The sequence below is a fragment of the Centruroides sculpturatus genome, unplaced genomic scaffold, assembly GCF_000671375.1.
Source record: "Centruroides sculpturatus isolate CEXI.00-Female unplaced genomic scaffold, Cexi_2.0 scaffold731, whole genome shotgun sequence".
In the NCBI taxonomy this organism is placed as follows: Eukaryota; Metazoa; Arthropoda; class Arachnida; order Scorpiones; family Buthidae; genus Centruroides; species Centruroides sculpturatus.
Window position 1 is genome coordinate 266,223 of NW_019385203.1, and position 13,605 is coordinate 279,827.

Consider the following 13,605-nt stretch of genomic DNA (forward strand, 5'->3'; position numbering starts at 1 on the left):
TTGAGAGAGAGAGTTTACAGAAGTTCGCGTGTCGATATTTACCTTGTATGAAATCCCAAAAGAGGACAGTTCCGGACTCAGAAAACAGAAGACACAGTTCTTAGGCGTGGAAATATCCAAAGGCGAGGAAATATCCAAGGGCAAAGAAATATCCAAAGGCGAAGCACAGGGATAACTGGAGTGGTCCGAACGAGGAACTGGTGACGACTGACTCACTTTGTTGTCGTGTCTAATGTTGAATTGTTAAAATCGCACTATTAGGTCGAAAGGTGCTGAGAAAGCGTCGTTATTACGCCTGAGAACTTAGCAGATGTTTAGCTCCCAGTTGTAAAAGTTGACAGTTATTAAACAAAAGTATAGCTGTACTGTGATCTTATGACACCGTGTTATGATGGTAGAACTACAATGTGATATTATGATGAGATGATATAAACACATCCGAATTCGGAATCTCACATTGGTCATCCAGTTAGCCGTTGCTCAATTGTTGTGTACCCATCTTCAAACTAGAAAAATCAATTTTAAAACATTTTGAAAGTATGCTTATCAATTAAAAATTCAAACATTTTATTTATATAAATCTTTGTATTTATCAATGTAGCACACACTAACTGGTCATGGAGGAAAAGTAATGGCTGCTAAATTTCTTGGTGAATCCAGTAATAAATATGTAAAACATTTTATTTATATAAAACTTTGTATTTATCAATGTAGCACACACTAACTGGTCATGGAGGAAAAGTAATGGCTGCTAAATTTCTTGGTGAATCCAGTAAAGTTGTATCAGGTAGCCATGATCGTACTCTAAAGATTTGGGATCTTCGTAGCAGAGCATGTAAGGAACTTTTAAACTTATTAAAATATTTATATATAAATAAGTACAGGTATTCCTTACATAATACAGTAGTTAGGATCTTATAAAATCTGTTATAGTATCACTACTTGATTTTTGTAACTATCTGAAACTGAATTTTTATTAAAAACTGTGAACTGAAATTAAACATCTTACAAACTGTAATACTGATATACATCTATTAATTTTCTTCCTCTAAATCTCTGCTACTCACAATCAAATGAGAGCATTTTGGGAATAATTTGTGAGCTTCTGCAGAATATCTCTGCCTTGAAACTTACAAAACATCTAGATGCTTCAAAGTATTTTCTGTTCTTTTTAAAACATTAGTAATTTGCAGTCATATCTTTTTGTTTGTTAGATCTTTACAAATTTCATGGTATGGAATTCAGCACTTTTGAAGCTATCCTTTTGAGCTTTGTGCTCCTTTTAATCAAAAGAATCTGCATTGAAATCATGAGTCCAATTGTTCAACTAAGCTCATGTCTTCTCTCATGTTTTTTAGTGTAAAATTAGGAACCTAAGAATTTTCATTTCTGTTCTCATCCTCTAAATTGATTCGTTTTATCTTTGATGCCATTTTGTACCAAATCTACTTTACCAGTGATTATTGAACATCTTCAATAGTCATATTACTAAAATCTTTTATTTCTACCAGTTTATCAAATTCTACTATAGTTAAATAATTAAATATCAAACTCAGCTTCAATTTAAATAAAGTATTCTCAGCGATAGAAGGTGTTAAATGTTTTATTAAGTGTCCTACTATAGTATTGATTTTGTTTTCTGGCTGTTTGAACATATTATCCAAATGAATTGACTATGGCCTTACTTTTACCCATATGTCTAGGCTTTATTTTTTTAACAATAAAAATATGATTTTGATACTGTCCCTAATTGAAAATATTCCCATTCCTCTATTACTTAGGTAGATTTGGAATCAAATGTTTTTTTAAAATTAATCATAATGATTTTCTAATGTAATGAATTTTAAAAGTAGTTATAATTACAAAGTTTGCAAAAAAAAATAGGAATGTTTAAAAAAAATTATAACCAACTTAATAGCAAGCAATGTTCTGCATGTAAGCTGAAAAATATTGTGTTTATCTGTATTCTGTATGTATTTAATGTTAGAAAATGTATGTGTAATTGCTCTTAAGTAAATTAATTTAAATGTTTCAGTAGTTGCTTCATTTTTTGTTTTTATTAACATAAGAAGATAGTTTATTTAAATTTTGCTTGATTGTATTTGATTACAGGCATTCGTACAATATTTGCTGGATCCAGTTGCAATGATGTAGTTACAAGTGATGGAGCAGGAACAAATATTATTAGTGGCCATTTTGATAAACGTATACGATTCTGGGATACTCGCTCAGAATCTAATGCTAATGAAATACAATTACAAGGAAAGGTGACTTCTCTTGATCTTTCTCCAGGTAATGTATACAACTTATACTGTGTATTGTGCTCCCTACAATATACAAAATAGTTCTTTTTACTAAATATAAAAATCTGTATATCCTTATTTTTCACTTAATCTTAAAAAAATTACCTTGTTATAAAAATAACTTTGTTGCCCGGCTTTAAATTTACTGAACTAATTGTAGATTGTAGACTTTGAAATGACATTCTTGCCAAATGATTGTACCAAACAGCAATAAGATTCGACTGCTTTTATATCAAATTGGTAATTGTAAAGCGCACTGTGAATTTGGTCATGTTGGCAAACTTTATATATTTAAAAAGTTGGTATCACAATACAGAATATCTTTTCACTTATGATTGTGCACCTCAACACCCTTCATTTACATATCCCACAAGAAACTTCTATGTGGCATCTATTGGAGAAAAATTTTGAAAATTATAGAGATGTCTAGAAATTTCAGAAACTTTTGCATCAACTCAATACTTTACAAGCTTGTAAAGAGGAAAAATGAACTTTATGATAAAGCATCTCAAAAAGTTATTTTTAAAATTATGCTCAATGGAACTGAATGGATGTTCTCATTTGAACATTTAATTCAAGGTTTTGTAGTCCAAAAGTCCAGGAAAACATTTACCGTATTTACTTGAATATAAGGTGAGATTTTTATTCATTTACCACAGCTTCAAATTCCTAGGTTGTCCTATATGTGCAAGCGAAAGATTCTTTGCATTTTTGCAAATAATTTTTGTGAACTATGTATTTGCATTTTTTACTGGATGCTTACCCTCTTGTATTTTAAAACATAAGTATTTTATCTGGGTTATTTGACTTGTTCTTGTATATATTGTCAGGAGTATAGATGAATAGCAATAGGTAAAGCAAAGCTTTTGAATTGAATTCCAGATTAAAATTCCAAAATCACATGGGAGCCCAATACAAGTTTTAATCCATTCCCACATGAAAACAGATGATTATTCAGAAATTCGAATTCGGAGAAACTCTTAAGTGTAGTCGACAGAGAGTGGATTCAACTGATAAGAATTGGCCAAAAAAAATTTTCGATTGTTCAGCTTTACATGAACAAATTATGTTGTCAATTTTACAAGATTTTTCCTTAAAGTTTAAAATGCGAGTAATTTTTGTGGGACAATGTGTGCATTTACATTTATTTGATATTTTACTTGTGATTAAACAAAATAAAATTAGAATTGTATTAATAAATGTAATTTTCTGTATTTTGATCTTTAAAGTCACACCTCATCTTATATGTGAGTAAATACAGTAATCAACTGTGACTTCCACAATTTTAGTGTTTTTGTTTTTCTCCTATTAATAAGATGTATCAAGTATTATTTTTCCAATATATTTTATTAATTCTAATTATCAAAAAAGTAATTTTTTTAGAAAAATATGTTACTACCTCTTTTAACTGGAGGTCTTCTTAATATGCTCAAAAAACCAAAAATTCAGCAGTTTATAATACTAAACTGTTACTGTCTAAATAAAAACAAACATTTAAAACAACCATCTTCAGGTTTTATAAAAAATTTGAATGTGACATGTTTGTACGTACATGTTACATTCAAATGCTGAAGTTTAAATTCTTTACAATTCCATCTGATTGGGCATAATCAAATTTTTTGTAATTATCTGAAGATGGTAATTTTAAAATGACCAAAAATGTTTATTTAGACAGTAAAGTTTAGTGTTATAAACTGCTGAATTTTTCAGTATTTTAGTGTGTTTTGCAAAATATATTTTCTGTAAAATAAATAATGAAACAAAACTTTTTATTAGTCTAAAATAAGAAATTGTAGAATTTATAAAGACTGTGCCCGACATGTTGCCATTCAGTAAAAAACAGGAATACTCACTTTTCTCATGATCTGTCAGGATGATGCAAGAGGTTAGATTGTATGGGGTAGTGGTACTGGACACAGATTCACACTGACATGGATTGACAGCAATATTCATTTTTAAACAATAAAGTCATGCTTACAATAGAGAGCTATGTATGTCTGAGAAAGTGGTGGAGATGGTGTCAAACAAGTCTGGGAGGATGTTGAACCGGTGATCGAGAGGATGGAGAGCCACTAGGTGGTCTCCTGTCAGTGAGTCCTTCATCTGGGCACAAAGTAGTTGCTTGGATGAAGTTGGCTCTCCTGTCGACAGTCGGGGAAAGTCAGAGGTTCCCAGATGGTAGCCTCACCAGAAGGGATCAAGACGCTGAGGAGCACTAGGTGGTAATTTGTAGCTGTCAACTACCCTTGTCCTTGAAGACACAGGTTTTATACAGTTTTGTCCCAAAATGCCAATTTTTGGTTTGTCCAAACTGTTGGCCTTCTGCATTCCCATTGGTTCCTGAGCTGTTTCTAGTGACAATTTGTATTGTGGGGTTTGAATCATTCTCTATGTCCCCCAATACAGGCCTCTCTCCCTGAGGGTAGGATTATGTTCCTTCTCGAATAATTGTCCTGTAAATTATACAAAATGTGTTTTTCTTCTCTTTTGGAGAGAATCCATCTTTGTCCTGCATAGTCCTGGTCACACCTGCTTCCAAGGAAGTGTTTGCTTTTTTTCTTTAAACCTGGTGTAGGGTGACTGCAAAAACTTTGATCAGTATAATTCCTTTTCTCTCCTCCACAATATATGACTGGGAATGTGACAATTAAATTCTACAGCACCCAATTTCTCTGCTTCCTTAGTTCCGTGCAGAGGACTATATCATCTGTCTATTGATATTGGTTCAATGGTTTATTTCTACCTTGTTTGGTGAGGTTCTAGCCTCACAAATTTACATTTTAATTAAAGCAATGTATTACTTTTTAATTATAATTGCTAAGAATGGTGAACTTTTAAAACTTGTATCATCTTGCTCCAAAGCTGTATAAAACATGTTTTACAGTTTTTAAAGAAAAAAATATTTTTCTTACATCAGTATAATTTAATTAGGTAAAAATAAATGTAAAATGCTACTTTTAAAAATTTTTCAAATTTTAATTGTTTGATCCAAAATGAATTACAGTCGACCCCCCCCATAACGCAGTAGATACATTCCACTTTATAAGAATTTCACATTGTAGGAATCCTTAAATACATGAGCCAATCACAGCCCGGCACGTGTGCAGTTTACAGACTATGGCTGTTTGAAAGGTTTTCTTCCATAAAATTAATCGATTCTAGACTAATTCGACTCAACATTTCCAAAACACGTATAATTTTTTAGGAATAATCCGTATAAACTATGCTATAAACAAAAAATTGTAGGATCATTTACCGAGTGTGCACGGTTCAACAATGCCATTGCTTAAGCTGGTTTTCATCGCGGAGCAGCGCACTAAACGGCGAGCACATTTTCTAATAAGTTATTTTTCTGCAAAAAATTCGTTGAACTTTGGAGACATCATTAATAGAAATAATTTTTATGGCCGTTGAATAAGAAATGTTTTTTTCACAAGAAATGTATAAAATTACAGTACTGTATTAGACTTACAGTACCTAATTTATATACTGTACAGATGATAGTAAACTCAACTTACCCGCCTAAACTCTCCGTAGCGTGTAAGTAGTTCAGCTGCTCGTCCACTATTGGTTCAGATTCAACCAATCCTGTCGCGATATGAGTCGGTGATGACATTTTACTGCATTATACAAGTCTCTTTTAGCGTCTTTATACGAATAAGGTCGCAATTTTTTCGCCCTGATATACGAATCAGCATTATATGAACCCGCGTTATAGGGGGTCTACTGTAGTATAACACTTTTTAATTAATTTTGATTTTACTGAAATCAAAAATATTTGTTATATTATTAAAAAAATTAAATCAATTATTGATGAGATCATTTTTAAATTGGTAAATTTTATATTCTANTGACTTTATTATAAATAATGAAGTTAGATAGATAATCATGTTTGTTATTCTCTTTGTTTCTTTGAATATTTGTTCCATTTACTGAATACAAGATTTAAACAGTAACAGATTAACTGGAATGACTTTTTTTCCATCCATTCAAGGGTCTACTGTATTTGAATTTTAATAGTAATCTTTCATAGATATAAAATACTTTACTTATAAAATAATTTCTACTTTATTATTGTTCTATAAGATATATGTAATCAACTTGTAAATAGAATGTATTAGAATTGGAATAATAAAAGTTATTTAAAAATAAAGCAAAAGAAATGAATCACATCAATGAGTTTGTAGAACAAGATACTAATAATTTATTGCTTTAAACCAGGGGTGCCTAAACTTTTCGATTGATGGGCCAAATTATGCTAAGTCATAGATAGGTGGGCCACAAATACTTTGTATATTCTGTGTGTATCACAAATAGGCTTATTTTCATCATTTATAATGATGTATGTGCTGAATATGTTTGTGGACCAGATTAACATGTTCCTCAGGTCAGATTTAATAGGTAGCCATAATTTGGTCACCACTGTTTTAAACAAATTATGATATTAATTACAATCAAACACTATAAATAATGATGATATATAAAATATCATTAGCAAAACTTTTAGATAAGAGAGGTGAGAGGTATACTGTTTCTTTATAGAAAAATACAGTCTTGTATACAGCTTCTTACTGTTTTCAAAAAAAATTGTAATATATTTAGTTCTTACAAAATGTAACTAATATAACTATATAATATAAAGATAATATTGAAGATAATATAAAGATATATTGAAGAAAAGATATATGATAGCCTCAATATATCTTTATATTATAAACTAAACTAATTACAATTACAAATTACAAACTAATAATAATACAGACATTTCCTTTATAATATGGTAGTTAGATTCCAAAAAAGTACCATGTTATAGGAATCTGCTATAGGATACATGGGGCTAGTACAAAACATAGGGTTAGGTTCCAAAAGTTAGCAAAAGTATACTATTCTTTTTTGTAATCAAGAGAAACATGTTTATTAAAGCAATCAATAACTAACAATCAGAATCAAAAGTATTGCATAGCAATATTAATTTTTTCTTTACTGCTAAACACCATTAAATGAGGACATTTTCTTTTTGCCAAAATATTGTTGTTATCCAAGCTTTCTGTTGACTTTAATGTGAAATATCAGCAACATCTTGGTTTTTCTTTACTTTCTTTTCATAAAATCTGATATTTTCATTCCTTTATGTTTGCCTAAGAAATCTTTAAAAATTTAATCTGTAAAAACAAAACACAGCAACAGTCTTTCAGGTTCATTTAGAGCACTATCATCAATGACAACAATATCCAGTTTATAGAAAAGCTAAGGACAAAGAGGAAGAAAAATTATACAGTCAGTCCTCATTATAGAAAACTGGACAAAAAGCACAAAACAACATTGAAACTCAATATTATAAAATTATGGGCAAATATGAGACATGCATGCTTGCTTGAATAAAAAGAAAGTCCAGTGATGATGTTTGCACTTAAAAATTGTGATGTTTTATATGGGAACCATGTTAGAGCAAAACTGTGTTATAATAACACCATGTTGTACTGTACAAGGGATACCTGTAATGTTAAATAATAAATTATATAAAAATGTTTTTAAAATAGCAGAGTATGGTATGATCTTTCTATGTATATAAGTATATATATATTCAAAAAGATTGTACTGTATTTTTGTTTGTTTTAAAAGAATATAGAATATACGTGTGTATATTCTATATGTTTGTGTGTTCTATTTAGTTTTAAAGAATAAATTAATGTTATATACAAATTAGTTGCAATTATCTGCTTGTTTATCTTATAATTTATACTGTTTCTAAATTTCTTCCTGTTAGCAATTGTGAAACTATTTATTTTATATTAATAAATTTATTTATCAGAATTTATAAAAAATTTTATTTTTGAAGGAATCTTTATTATTGGGATCTTCAAATGATTTTGCAAGTCGAGTATGGACAGTTGCAGATTCTAGGCTAAGGGTATGTATATTATTTAATAAAAAGTTAGAATATAGGTATTACTGAATTATATGCTGCATTTTATAATTTTTTAATTCAAAACCTCTAACTTACATAAGAATTAAATTACACAGTTATTAAGATTAACTGTAGAATATCATCAAGAATGTTAGAAAGATCATAATTTTTAAATTTTTTGAACAACTCTTGAAAATTTATAACATATGCTGTATTAATAAAAGCAAAGGTCAAATTTAAGTTTCTGGTTATTTTATTGTATTAGCAAAATGCATTATTTTCAGTGAAATAGTGAAATAAATATCTTTTTGAATATTCATCTTTGAAAATATTGCAAGATGGCATTATAAAAATGTAATTTGAAAATAAATATTTTTTTTTAGTATCTAATTTAAAAATTTATTGAAATATTAAATTTACTAAATATTTAAAACTTTTCATTAAAATATGTATTTTCATATTACATAATATAATTTAAATGGTTTTGATGGCAAATTATTTTAATACATAATTAATAAATCTATTGTGTATAAGTAATGCTGATGAACATATGATTTTTTTTGAAATCTTTCTATGTCTATAGTCAAATAAATGTTAATATTTTGATGATAAAAAGTATTAGTTTCTACATTTGAATGTTTCTTCTTATGATTGGTAAATGTTAAGAAATAAATAATGGATGTATATTTTCACTTTTCTAAGCTATTTAATTCATCTTATTTGATGATAAAATCAAGAAAATAAATTGTGATAGGCACTGGAAGGAGTTACTTTTATATACATAAAAACCAAATCAACCTAATTGGAAAAAAAAAAACAATAGATTCTGTTAATTTCTTCTGTCATTTCAACTTAATTGTGAGGTTACTTATATATACTTCAATCATTTATTTCATGAATATCATTAAAGTGTATATATGTTACCGGCCAAACCTGATTTCAGGCCAAACTAGTTTATCCTATGCATGTCAGGATGTACTAGTTTAGCCTAGGATAATCTAGTTTGGCCTAAATACTTTAGACTTAACTAGTTTAACCTAGGTCAAACTGATTTATGTATTACAAATAGGTGCCAGTGTAAAAAAAAAATGATTTTGTGTAATTCGAAATGCCACCATAGTACACCCGGTGGTTAAAGTGTACCTAGGTAACCCCAATGGCAGTGCTTCGGTTAGGTTAGGTTAACTACATTTTTAGTAGACATTTCCTTTTTTTCTTTTGTTCAAGAACTACCGTGAATCAATAACTAGTGACGTTGAACAATGGGCGGCCTGCCAGCAGCTCCCCTCCGGGAGGAGTTTGCCGGAAGCATGAACAGTCCAAAGTGCCGCCATTGGGGTTACCTAGGTACACTTTAACCCACCCTGTAAAAAATAAATAAAATATTAAATATTTTATATGTTACACTAAGAAACACAAACAAGTTCATTTTTAATTTTAGCTTGACTTTAAAAGTTATTTTTATTATTTCGTTTGAATTTTTGAAAATATTTTCGATAGTTAATTACCTTTAAAAGTGCATGGCTTAATAAAAAAAAATACAAACTGATATAAACAACCAAAGCCTACTCAGCAGAAAATAATAATATAATCAACACCTAATCACTAGCTGAGAGATTTATTATTAAAACAACAAACATTTTCAATCCAAACAATGGATCATCATCAGGCTAAAATGGAACACTTCAAAATACAACAAGAAGTTCAAAATACAAAATATAGATATTAACCGATAACATATACGCTATTAATAGCCAAATAATGTTTGTAAATAATAAAATTAATACAAATGCTGCTAATATTAAAAATAAAATAAAATAGTCAAAAATAACAAACAAATTGTGAATACTAAATATTAATATTGCTTACTTAACTATACATAGTTTTTACTACAAATATTATTAAAGTTCCTGCTCCTATTTTAAGTTTTTAATTGCAAACTTCCAGGCGGAAGGAAGTCCTTCTGCATCTCTTGCGTTGATGCAATTTCCTTTAAGTTTGCTTCTATAAATTTCTAACTTTTCAGCCGTTCTTGCCAAAGTCGGAGAGTGTATCTGTTTCAGGATTTCCGCCTCATCCCATCATACTATAGAACCTTCCGTTTGTGCCATTTGAGCCAATACTGTGGCATTAGAACCTTTTCTAATATCATATCTGTGATCTTTTATCCTTACACCCAGGTTTCTAGTAGTAACCCCAACATAATCTTTATTTATTTATTCCTAATATCTGATTCTCATATGGGATCTTATATACGCCCAACATATCTTCCTTTTTAATCACCCCTTTATCGTGTCTAAGTATTTTGTACAAATTCAGAGCTCTTTTTAATACCATCCTTGTATTTTTTATATCTGTGATTTCTTTCATAATGCTTCCTAAGCGCTTGTTGTACGTAAATTTCGTGTATGTAGATGACCCTTGAACAACTTCTAATTTATTGATAATCCCCTTTATAACATTCCTCTTGTAGCCCAATGTTTCTGCTACCTGCATGATTCTTTCTATTTCTGCATCCATGTCTATTATATTTTCGCAGTATAAAAAAGCCCTCCCTTTTAATAATAAATCTCTCAGCGAATGATTAGGTGTTGATTATGTTATTATTTTCTGCTGAGTAGGCTTTGGTTGTTTTACTCTGTTTTATTTATTTAAAATTAGTGCAATTGTAGCCCAATCATTTAGGTGATTGTTGGATGTTTCTATATATTCATCGGGCTTTGAGATGTATGTTATAGTCATATGTATATTACTAATAATCAATAAATTCTCTTAAACCATTAAACAGGGGGAAAATATTTAAGATTTACAAAATGTACTGTANTACAGTCGACCCCCCCCCATAACGCAGTAGATACATTCCACTTTATAAGAATTTCACATTGTAGGAATCCTTAAATACATGAGCCAATCACAGCCCGGCACGTGTGCAGTTTACAGACTATGGCTGTTTGAAAGGTTTTCTTCCATAAAATTAATCGATTCTAGACTAATTCGACTCAACATTCCCAAAACATGTATAATTTTTTAGGAATAATCCGTATAAACTATGCTATAAACAAAAAATTGTAGGATCATTTACCGAGTGTGCACGGTTCAACAATGCCATTGCTTAAGCTGGTTTTCATCGCGGAGCAGCGCACTAAACGGCGAGCACATTTTCTAATAAGTTATTTTTCTGCAAAAAATTCGTTGAATTTTGGAGACATCATTAATAGAAATAATTTTTATGGCCGTTGAATAAGAAATGTTTTTTTCACAAGAAATGTATAAAATTACAGTACTGTATTAGACTTACAGTACCTAATTTATATACTGTACAGATGATAGTAAACTCAACTTACCCGCCTAAACTCTCCGTAGCGTGTAAGTAGTTCAGCTGCTCGTCCACTATTGGTTCAGATTCAACCAATCCTGTCGCGATATGAGTCGGTGATGACATTTTACTGCATTATACAAGTCTCTTTTAGCGTCTTTATACGAATAAGGTCGCAATTTTTTCGCCCTGATATACGAATCAGCATTATATGAACCCGCGTTATAGGGGGTCTACTGTAGTATAACACTTTTTAATTAATTTTGATTTTACTGAAATCAAAAATATTTGTTATATTATTAAAAAAATTAAATCAATTATTGATGAGATCATTTTTAAATTGGTAAATTTTATATTCTATCTGATAATTTAGTCTAAAAAAATTCTCTCTATATTGGAAAAAATCATAGTTGATACATCATATTATTAATAATATGTTATTGTTCATTCAAAAAACAGAGATTAAATAAAAGTAAGAAGTTATATTATTTGAGTTTCATTTAAAAATGTACTGAATTCAATAATATATTATTTTAGTATTCTTGAAGTAAATTATTAATTTAATATTTTTACAGTAAATTATTTACAGATTAATTACAACTACTTAATTACTTAATGGACTAATTGTAATTAATGTCATTTTAAAACAATTAGTTCTATTTTTTTTTCTTTTTCTTCTTTAGATGGGATGTCTCTTCTAAGTTGTGTTAGGGATGATTCTTTGAAATTACTTGATCTTCACATGAATCAAGTAATGAGGACATTTTGGTATGTTTCTCTTATTATTTTCAATATATTAGAATTAAAATATAATTAACATTATTTATTATCTATAAATTAATTGTGGGGGAAATACAACAAGAAAATATATTGAATACAGCAACAGCATAGTTTTGTCAGTATTATTTTTATCTATCACTATATTTATTTAGTGTACAGTAGTACCTCAGAATATGAATGCTTCAGCATACGAAATTTTCAGGATACAACATGAAATTTGAACATATTTTTGCTTCACGGTACGAACAAACACCATATGGCGTATTAGTTTGCAGCGCCACTGCCATGATCACATGTTCCTTCTATTCATTGGTCTGAGTCTGCGTGTTTGCTTCGTCGTGGAGGGATCTCGCTCGATAAAGGAAATCTTGAGGTATTATCATAAAGTGACTGATATTATTGAAAAGAAACATCCTGAAAAGGTTCACACTGGCAGTATTGCTGCTCAGTTTAATGACATATGCCTAAGACATTTTAGAAACATTTTAAAAAGTAGGCAAAGTCAAACCTCTTTGGATAGATATTTTACCAAGCGACCTCTATCCAGTGAAAGTGCTGGTGGAAGTGAAGGAAAAAAAGCAAAAAGCAGTGAATAAAAAATTTTTAAAAATATATAAAACAGAAAAGATAAAAAAAATTAGTGTTAAGTTATTTTTAAGTTATTGTTACATTATNTATATATTTATTTAAAGGAGTTCTTGAAAGACTTTTTAACTAAGTGCTTCCACGCAGATGGTAGACCTTAGACCTTCTGTATCTCTTGTATTAATACACGTATCTTGTAGGTTGCCCTTATAAATTTCAATCTTTTCTGCACTAATCACTAAAGTTGGGGAGTGCAAGGACTTAATATCTGCTTCATCCCATTTTACTATGGAGCCTTCAGTCTGTGCCATCTGAGATGATAATGTGGCATTGAATCCCTTATTGACATTACAGTTGACCCCCCATAACACAGTAGATACGTTCCGGTTTTTATGAAATTCATTTTCTACGAGTCCTTAAATACATGAGCCAATCACAGCCCGTCATGTATGCAGTTTACAGACTACGACCGTTTGAAAGGTTTTCTTCCATAAAATTAATCGATTCTAGACTAATTCGATTCAACATTTCCAAAATGCATATTATTTTTTGGGAATAATCCATATAAACTATGCTATAAACAAAAAATTGTAGGATTACTTACCGAATGTGCATCGTTTGATAACGCCATTGCTTACTTGCTAAAATCGCACTCACAACACAGGTAACAATAGGTCCCTCACTGTGGTTGAGTATAACCACCACCTTGACTC

At 29.9% G+C, this 13,605-nt stretch overlaps 1 protein-coding gene across 1 annotated transcript in view; it reads left to right on the top strand.

Moving 5' to 3' along the window:
- Positions 1-13,605, top strand: part of LOC111636083 (autophagy-related protein 16-1-like) — a 116,143-nt gene that overhangs the window by 96,913 nt on the left and 5,625 nt on the right. Inside the window, exons 13-14 of the mRNA XM_023381253.1 lie at positions 2,113-2,292; positions 12,211-12,295. Coding sequence (XP_023237021.1) covers positions 2,113-2,292; positions 12,211-12,295 — 265 coding nt within the window. The remainder of the gene's footprint in view (positions 1-2,112; positions 2,293-12,210; positions 12,296-13,605) is intronic.